The sequence below is a fragment of the Dendrobates tinctorius genome, unplaced genomic scaffold (assembly GCF_039654945.1).
Source record: "Dendrobates tinctorius isolate UK_male_01 unplaced genomic scaffold, ASM3965494v1 ptg000069l, whole genome shotgun sequence".
NCBI classification, from domain to species: Eukaryota; Metazoa; Chordata; class Amphibia; order Anura; family Dendrobatidae; genus Dendrobates; species Dendrobates tinctorius.
In genome coordinates, this window is record NW_027361737.1 from 30,124,459 (window position 1) to 30,135,000 (window position 10,542).

A 10,542-nucleotide genomic window follows, 5' to 3' on the forward strand; every position below is an offset into this window, starting at 1 on the left:
TGTGCTGTCCGTATGCTGTCCGTGTGTCCGAGTACGTGCTTTTGAAAAATTATTTTCAATGTTAACCCTTTGACTTTTAAAAATGCAAACGGATCGCACACGGACAGCACACGGACAGCATCCGTGTGCGGTACGTGTTTACACGGCGTGAAAACACGCTGACATCTGCATAGACGCATTCATTAGAATGTGTCTACGTGTGTCAGTGTCTCCGGTATGTGAGAAAACTGTCACTACACGTACCAGAGACACTGACGTGTGAAACTGCCCACACTTAAGGTTACGGCAATTGAGAAAGTTTTTAAACCTTCTAGGGGAGGGGATTTCAGAAGGAAAATCCTGAATTGAGAGTCCTTTTGGATTTTCAAACTAAATACACGTGTACCGTTCGGTCTGAATAAGCGGTTAGACTTGGTCCTGCAATTAAACTAATTCACGCCATGTTTGTATTTTTGTAAGAATTATTTCCTTATAAAATTTTTATTTTTTTTCATTAGTATTTTATTCCAGATTTCCTCATGGATTATCATACAGGAAAAGTTACCGCAGTAATCATGTCATTCATTACAATATTTGTGTTTTTGTATTGTTTTTTTTTTTCTAGGCTGGTCAGTGTGTTCAATGGTATAATCATTGTATCAACCTTGCAGATACTAGCATTGTTTAATTTTTTTTTATTTTAATTTTTTTATTTTTATTCATTTATTATACTAGGAAACTCATTATTATTAGTATTTTGCATACTATGGTGATTGCGTCTTTTATATTGTGTTTTTTTTACCACATTAATCTGTATAATGGTTCTTTTACTATGTATGCCTGCGAAAGGGTTAAAAGGAAAATCCTGAATAGAGAGTCCTTATGGATTTTCAAACTAAACACACATGTACCATCAAGTCTGAATAAGCGGTTTGACTTAGACCTAGAATTTAACTAATTTATGCAGTGTCTGTACCTTTGTAAGAATCAGTTCTGCAAATTTTTTTTGTTGTTGTCACTGCTAATTAATTCTAGGTTTTTTCATAGATTGTCATACGAGAAAACTTACCACAGTCACCATGTTACCTATTACAATATTTGTGTTTTTGTATTGTTTTTTATGATCGCGCTAGTGTGTTCAATGGTATGATCATTGTATCAACCTTGCTAACTCTAGTACTGCTTTATTTTTTTTTTTTTACCACATTAATCTGTGCAATGGTTCCATCACTATGTATGTCTGCGAAAGAGTTAAATGATGTGGGAATCTCCTTCCCTTGCTTTTCACATGTTTTTAATTAGTGCACTTGTGTATTGTATGTCTCTTTTTGGATATAAGGTTAACATTCTAGGTCTCCTTTATGCCATGAGTAAGACCTGAATGGTTGAAAAGCATCAGTTTCAGACCACTAGAGACCCCCATTTGTCATGTCTTTCCATGTTTGATGCTGGATTTTTAATTGTGCTATCAATAAAATATTGGACTTTTTTTCTGGAGTTTCACGCTGGAGATTTCTTTTCCTGCATTTGCTACAGACAATGCCCTTGATCAAGGTGGCTCTGTGGTGGACCAACAAAGGATTATTTAGAAACTGATGAGATGACTTTGTTCCCGTCTTTCCCTTTTTCCTCCACATGCATTCGCACATCAGAAGAGAGAGAAATAAGGTCCCCCGTTCCCCCACTCGATACTTCCGTTGTCCCTGGATCCTTCTGCATCCCCCTGTGAAGTCCCCAGAGCCGCCGGCATCTTCCAGGAGAAAATGGCGGCCGCATGCGCAGTGCGCCCGCCGAGATCTGCCGGCCAGCACCTGGCAACAGTAGGAAATTTTTCCTATTGATTCATTTTGATGACTGTGATAGATCATATCACGGTGATCAAAATAAAAAAAAAGTAAATCAAACCCCCTTTATCACCACCTTAGTTAGGGAAAAATAATAAAATAAAAAATGTATTTATTTCCATTTTCCCATTAGGGTTAGAGTTGGGCTAAAGTGAGTTGAGCTAAAGTGAATTGGGCTAAAGTTAGAGTTAGGGTTGGGGCTAAAGTTACGGTTAGGGCTAAAGTTTATGTTAGGGTTGGGGCTAAAGTTAAGGTTAGAGTTGGGGCTAGGGTTAGGGTTGGGGCTAGGGTTGGGATTATGGTTAGGTTTGGGATTAGGTTGGGATTAGGGTTAGAGGTGTGTTGCGGTTAGGGTTGGAGTTAGAATTGTGGGGTTTCCTCTGTTTAGGTACATCAGGGGGTCTCCAAAGATGACATGGCGCCACCATTGATTCCAGCCAATTTTGCGTTCAAAAAGTCAAATGGTGCTCCCTCCCTTCTGAGTCCTGCCATGCACCCAAATAGTAGCTTTTCCCCATGTATGGGGTACTCAGAAGAAATTGGACAACACATTTTGTTGTCCATTTTCTCCCGATACCCTTGTGAAAATAAAAACAATTGGTTCCAAAGTAATTTTTTTGTGAAAAAAGTAAAATGTTCATTTTTTCCTTCCATATTGCTTTAGTTCTCGTGAAGCACCTGAAGGGTTAATAAACTTCTTGAATGTGGTTTTGCACGCCTTGAGGGGTGTAATTTTTAGAATGGTGTCACTTTTGGGTATATTCTGTTATATTGACCCCCAAACTCACTTAAAATGTTAGGTGGTCCCTTAAAAAAATGGTTTTGTAAATTTTGTTGCAAAAATGAGAAATCGCTGGGAAATGTTATTTATTAGCTGTTTTATGTGACACTACTCTCTAATTTTAGGGTACAAAAATGTAAAGATTGAAAATTGCCAAATTTTCAAAATTTTTGCCAAACTTCTGTTTTTTTTATAAATAAGCGCAAGTTATATCAAACAAATTTTACTACTAACACGAAGTATAATATGTCACGAAAAAACATTCTCAAAATCAGCGGGATAAGTTGAAGCTTTCTAGAGCTATAACCTCAAACTGACAGAGGTCAGAATTGTCAAAATTGGCTAGGTCATTAAGTAGCAAACTGGCTCTGTCAGTAAGGGGTTAAATTTCATGCCAGCGCCCCTCTAGCCATGGGCATTGCTTGCATAGATTGATCTCCTGGCAGTCTTCAAGAAAACTGAGCTGATCGCAATTTTAGTGAAACATGCTGCGAGATAAATCTGCACAAGCGTTGCCCGCAGCTAGGAAGACACTGGAGCAAAAATTAACAGGAAGAAAATAGACACAAGAGGCAGCGGAGGGGCCATTGCAATGTCAAAGGTCCTACCCACTGTTTCGCCACAATGCACCAAAAGCTTAGAAAACCGAAATGTCTGATGATTAAACAACCAGACTTTGGATTTCTTCACTGAAGGTACCTATTGAATCAGTATAAGAGCACCATTATGGCCATACCTTTATTTTAGCATCCATAATCCTGATGAAAGGTTCTCTTAAAGGCTGTGTTCCCACTATAAGTATTTGGTGATTTGCAGATTTTCTCCAGCATTTATGCTGCATTAGGTTACCTGCATTTTTACTACATTTTTGATACTGCAGTTTTTGACTCTTTTTGGTATGTCATGTTTTAAATAAAGCTGCTTTGTTTTTAATACTTCCTGGTGTTTGACTTTGACAAAACTTTACTGAAACAGTCATGTGTGGATTGAATGCTTTTTTTACGGCGTTTCAGCAGTGGTTTCATATATAAGATGTAGAATGTAAGCCCGAAAGGGCAGGGTCCTCTCTCCCCTCTATACCAGTCTGTGATTGTTAGTTTGGTTACTGTAAGTGATATCTGTAATTTGTATGTAACCCCTTCTCATGTACAGCACCATGAAACCAATGGTGCTTTATAAATACATAATAATAGTAATAATAAAGCAATTTTGGGGGGAAAATTTTCACATACAACTCAGCCAACCTGCAAGTAAAAGACATTGTGGATTTAAAAAATTCACCCCAGGTCAGTTTATCTGTGTTAAAAACTCATCGTGGGAACTTAACCTTGAGCTGCATCAGAATTTTGGCATGTATATACACATATGTACAGAAAGAAGGTTAATACATATTAAAGATGACCTGCTCCTCTCAAAGTGGTGTGTTCCTACACACACTGACACTGTCCAATCAGGGCTTTCAGTTGGGTGTATATACTGTTAGGCTCACCTTGTGAAGTGGACCCCCTAAACCTCAGGTTCCGGTGGGTACAGGGACCCATGGCGTGGGAAGAAGACGGTAAGATGGCATGTGAGGAGTGAGGACTTGGCACACTCGGGAATCTTGGGAACAACAGGATGGATAAAGTGAAATTCAGCAGGTATTGAAGCAGATTAAACACGGTGTGCACAGAAGGTGGAGTACACCAAGCTAGCCTTCATGAGCCTTAAAAGACCTAAGGAGATTATGTATTATGTCAGTGAGTCAGGTCAGGCGAAATCCAACACGGAGCACAACAGAGGGCAGTGGACAGATGTAGGAAGCAGAGTCCGAGATACCTAGGACAGGTGTGACGCACTAAGACATCCCAACTAGTAATGGTTAGTGCATTCTGACATTTCTGGGAGGAATCATAGAGGAGAAATAGAGGATCAGCGCCATACAGAGTTCTAAAACAAGAGAAAAACACAAGGGCATTTACTAGAATAGACAGGTCCGACGAGCTGACGGGTTTTCTTTAATAGATTTTAACCTGTAAGGTACTGTACTTACCGTTGTGCTGAAAAGTTTACATACCTCAGCAGGGTCATTTGGATGTTTTGGGTTGTCATTATGATTTAAAAAGAGAAAACACAGTAGTTTGACAATAAATGGCTTCACCCAACCACTAACCCTGAGTAGAGGAAAAGTTTTGGTGTTATCATTTATATTCTTTGAAAAAAGGCCAAGAAAGCAAAAATTCTGCTGGGGTATGTAAACTTTTGAGCACAATTGTATGTCTGGAAACAATGATACAGACAGCTTTCTCTGCCCCACAGTGTCCTCCTGGCCTCTCCATGAAAGATAAGCATCACTCCACATATTGAACTACTAGAGTCACAGCTGGACTTTGTGGCATTATACACCTTTGGTTACTAGTGTCGCTTTGGCAGCTGGTGACCTGCTTTGTTTCTGTATTGTTGACTTGAGTCTTTTCCTCTTCTGAGGTAGGATGTTTAGAGGAAGCAACGTTCATTGTGACGTTATCTGGTAGTTTACGTGTAGCCAAGCAAATCTTAGTAGATTTTGATGAAAATTTAGTACTTGAACATTGGGGTGCACTACTGCAATGAAGAAGGGCAATGAAGCATCTGTGAAACTGAAAAAAGAAAAGAGAAACATTAGAAATGTATCATAAATATTTACAGTCAATACATCTATTATTTGATATGTACATTTCCATGGATAATACTAGGCAATCATATAATCCCAGAAGAAATTCTCCTTTTTAAAACATAAGAGTGAGGGGGTACTTTCTCTAGTTATACAGTTTTATATGTAAGAACAACAAACATCCACAGTAAAAAAAAACAAAACAACATTTTTGCATAGTTAGTTACATAAGATGAAAAAAGACCTCAGTCCATCAAGTTCAACCTTTCTCCACTAATTGTACATTTCGTCAATAATGTAACTATAATCCCCAATGTTATGTGTATCAAGGAAATCATCCAACTCTATTTGAAAAGCTGTTATAGTGCCTCCCATTACTACCTCTTGTGGTCGGATTCTACAGTCTGACTGCTCTAACTGTAAAGAACCCTTTCCGATTATGCTGCTAGAATTGCCTTTCTTTCACTCATAATAAGGGCTCTCTGGTCCTTAGTATGGTCTTTGAAAGGAAGACTAAGGGAGCATTGTCAGAATGGGTGTACCCACTGTGGGTAAGGGAGGGGCAGCTGCCCCCCCTAGAAGCAGGGGGAGAAGAAGAAATTTTAAAAAGTCTGCGGTTTTAAGGGGCATGGGCCCTTTAAAAGCTCAGGCCGCGTATGTTCAGGGGCGAAATCATTATCTGAACCTCCGCGTCGCACATCCCGAAGTATTATGGCAAGTGTGCACCCGGCGTATGACGTCAGTGTCATGCGACGGGTGCACACAGCCGGCGGCCATTTTACCTTGTGCGCACCGGACCTGCAGAGAAGAGGAGGAGGAGGACGCTGGGAGCGCAGGAATGTAAGAGGAATTTTTTTTTCGTGTGTGTGTGTGTGTGTGTGTGTGAGCGTGCATGTGTGCATGGGGGACCAGGCTAAAGACACATTGCGGGGATGTGGCTGGAGACACATTGGGGGGACTAGGCTGGAGACACATTGGGGGGATACCAGGCTGGAGACACATTGGGGGGGAACAGGCTGTAGACACATTGGGGGTCCAGGCTGGAGACACATGGGGGATGAGGCTGGAGACACTTGGTGGGGGGACCAGCCTAGAGACATTTGGTGGGGGGAAGCAGGCTTGAGACACTTGGGGGGGTGGGACCAGGCTGGAGACACATGGGGGAAAGAGGCTGGAGACACATAGGGGAAGCAGGACAAGGTTCCAGGATGAATACATATGGAGGGCGAGTAGGGATACCTATGGGTGGGCAGAACAAGGGACCGGGATGCATTTATGGGGGCCAAGATGCATGTATGAGGGAACCAGGATGCATATATATGGTAGAGCCAGGATGCATATATATATGCAGTATTTATGGGGGGGGAGCAGCACATGGCACCAGGATGGATATATGGGGTGGAGCAGCACAAAAGGCCAGGATGGATATATTGGGCTAGCAGCACAAGGAACTAGGATGAATATTTGGGGGTTGGTAGCACAAGGGATCAGGATTGATATATGGAGGGGAGCAGCACAAGGGACCAGGATGGCTATAAGTGTAGAAGCATATGGGACTAGGATGGATATATGGGGGTGGCAGCACAAAAGTCCATGATGGATATTTGGGGGTGGCAGCACAATGGACTAAGATGGATATATAAGGGAGGGTGGCAGCACAAGGTATCAGGATGGATATATGGAGGGGAGCAGCACAATGGACCAGAATGGATATATGGGGGGGACCAGCGCAAGGGGCCAGGATGAATATATGGGGGGAGCATCACAAGGGGCCAGGATGATCTATGGGGGGAGCAGCACAACGGGCCAGGATGATATGTGGGGGGAGCAGCACAAGGGGCCAGGATGTATATGTGTGGGGAGCAGCACAACAGGACAGGATGAATATATGGGGGGATGGCAGCACAAAGGACCAGTATGGATAAATTGGGGGAGCAGCACAAGGGCACATGATTGTTACACAGGGCGGAGCTCCACAAAGGACCAGGATGGATATATAAGGGGAGCAGCACATGGTCACATGATTGATAAATAGGGGGAGCAGCACAAGGGATAGATATATGGGGGGAGGAGGACAATGGACATATATGGGGGCCTATATGGATAGCTGGGGGGCAGGATGGATATCGAGGGCCCAGGCTGCAGATATTGGGGCCAGGCTAGACAAGGGACATGGGGGTCCAGGATGGGGCATATAATAAAGTAAAGGGTACCAGGCTGGGCAAGATTATTAAATAAAGAAGGACTTAATTACTTTTTTGGGGCCAGAATGAGGAACATGCTGTATTAGTTTATGGTGACAAGTGGGGAACGTAATTTCTTTAGGATCTAATTAGGAATATTATTACTACTGTCATATAATTTACTTTTTAGGAAACTGTTTTCCATGAAGGGAGCAAAATGGGGGTCCTGTTACTATACAGTGTGGCACTATGTTGCTTTTTTTCATCTGACATAGTGTTGAAGTCGAGGAAAAAAATGAGTAAAGTGCTCTGGAAGCGATCAGCTATTGACGACTGTGTTATATTTTGCAGAGAAGAGCCCTGGTTGCAAGAAGTGATGGTCTGTGCTGGATGAAGAAAAGCGAAGATGATGGACTTCAACTACAGACGTCACTGGTGAGTTCAGTGTATTACATATACACGTACACTGTACACTATATACAGAGCTCCTGTGAACAATGTCACTGGTGATCCCTGTATTACCTGTACACTTACACTATACACAGAGTTCCTGTGTATAATGTCATTGGTGTTCACTGTATTACCTGTACACAGACAGTAAACACAAAGCATCTATGTATCAGGTCATTGGTGATTACTGTATTACCTGTACACTGACTCTATATACAGAGCTCCTGTCAATATTGTCGTTGTTGATCACTGCATTACCTGTACACTGACATTATACAGAGCTCCTGTGTGTAATGTCACCGATGATCACTGTATTACCTGTACATTATATACAGAGCTGTTGTGTATAATGTCATTGGTGATCCCAGCATTACCTGTACACTATAAACTATATACAGAGATCCCATGTATAATGTTACTGGTGCTCACTGTATTTCCTGTACACTATATGCAGAGCTTCTGTGTATATTGTCATTGGTGATCACTGTATTACTTGTACAATATACATTATATACAGAGCTCCTGTCTATAATGTCACTGGTGATCACTGTATTACCTGTACACTATACACTATATACAGAGCTCCCATGTATAATGTCACTGGTGCTCACTGTATTACATTACACTATATGCAGAGCTCCTGTGTATATTGTCACTGGTGCTCACTGTATTACATTACACTATATGGAGAGCTCCTGTGTATATTGTCATTGGTGATCACTGTATTACTTGTACACTATACATTATATACAGAGCTCCTGTGTATAATGTCACTGGTGCTCACTGTATTATCTATACACTATATGCAGAGCTTCTATGTATAATGGCACTAGTGGTAGTAACAGTGTTGTTAGTATTGTGGCTTGTATTCATGATCAGTATTGTAGTATTCAATCACTGTGTGGTGGTAATTTGTAGTCTGGTCATGGTGTGGCGGTATTTGTTCCTAGTATGTGGTATTTTTCAGTCACTATGAGGTGGAATATGTAGTCTAGTTATGGTGTGGCTGTATTTCTCCTTGTATGTGGTATTATTAAGTCACTATGTGATCTGTTCATGGTGTGGTGGTAGTTCTCCCCTGTATGTGACATTATTGGTTTTGGTATACTGGACTGTGCTGTGTATGGCAGTCATTTGTTCATTTTCGTTTCATTCACCTTTTTCGTTCTAAAATTTTACAACCTGAACAACCATGGCTTGCCCCCCCCCCCCCAGTCTTGATCTTGGGTACGCCCATGATTGTCAGGGCAGAAACGTGCCATGTTGTTTTACTTTTTTTGCTTTAATCATGTTTGAATAAATTATTTTCAGATATGAGCCGTATTATGAGAGAAAAGAATCTATTTTGAGTGTCCCAGAAAGGATTTTTTCTTGTTTGTGGCAGAAACAAAATCTGTAATTAAATCAAAAGAGCCAAAATGTCTCTAATGCGCTAATACCTGCACCGTCCGCTAACCCAAAATTATTTTGAGATATGACTTATATTATTATAATTAAACATAAACCCCTTAACCCCCAAGGGTGGAGTACACGTTAATGACTGGGCTAATTTTTACAATTCTGAGCACCGTCCTTTATGAGGTAATAACTCTGGAACGCTTCAACGGATCCCACTGATTCTGAGATTGTTTTCTCGTGACATATTGTACTTCACTTTAGTTTCAAAATTTCTTCATTGTTTTGGTTCTTCAATTTTTATTAAGCCACAATTATTTTTTGTTCAATAATCAATTTTTTTTACAACAGTCAGGCGCTTCTGTGGGAGCTAAGTTCTCCCCGTCTGTTGCCAACTTAGTAAGGCTTGGTGGGATGAATTATATATCTTTAACATTGACAATCCATTTTTGAATTATATAAAATATTATTCCAGATATATCGATGACCTATTGCTAGTCTGGAAGGGGGTCAGGCTGATATTTCTTCTTTTATTGATTATCTCAATTCCAATCAATTCAACCTTAAATTCACTTATAATTTTGATAAGGAATCTATTTGTTTTTTGGCACTTCAGTTAGTGGGTACACCATCTAACACTGTAGCTAGCTCTACATATCGTAAAAAAAACGCTGGCAACACAATTTTACATGCTGAGAGTTTCCACCCTGTTCACACAATCAAGTCAATCCCGGCTGGGTGAGCTCTTTCGGCTAAACGTAACTGCAGTGACCTGTCTTCTTTTGAACAGGAAAGCAAAAGCATTTGTGAAAGATTAAAAAAACGCAATTACCCCAGTTGGAGTCTTGATCAAGCACAAAGTATTGTCAAAAAGAAATCAAGTATTTATTTCCTCAATTTAAATCAATCTATCCCTACTACTAATTCTTTAAATGATGTTTCTGAGAATAACATTAGTTGTCAAGAAAAGTGTCCTACTCTAGTTCTTACACAGTGTTTTTTTTTAAATCTATCTCTAACATCATAAAACGCAATCTTAATGTTCTTAGGAGTGACCATATAATGGATAATATTCTTGAACGTGGTATAAGAATTGCCTCAAGACAGGCCCCTACGCTTGGCAAATTTTTATCTCCCAGTTATTATTGTCAGAAGCAAAAGCGGGGTAAAAGCCACTGGTTGTCCACCAGAGGTTATTTCAAATGTGGACAATTTCCATGTAAAACGTGTTCACTTTCAGTTAAAACGACTATTTTTTCCAGTTCTCTAACTAATAAA

General features: G+C 40.5%; 1 protein-coding gene across 1 annotated transcript in view; it reads right to left on the reverse strand.

Annotated features, from left to right (window-relative positions):
• Positions 1 to 560: 560 nt before the first annotated feature.
• Positions 561 to 10,542, reverse strand: part of LOC141095328 (vertebrate ancient opsin-like) — a 310,270-nt gene continuing 300,288 nt past the window's right edge. Inside the window, exon 4 of the mRNA XM_073581300.1 lies at positions 561 to 5,222. Within this exon, the coding sequence (XP_073437401.1) occupies positions 4,935 to 5,222 (288 nt within the window). The 3' untranslated portion in view covers positions 561 to 4,934. The remainder of the gene's footprint in view (positions 5,223 to 10,542) is intronic.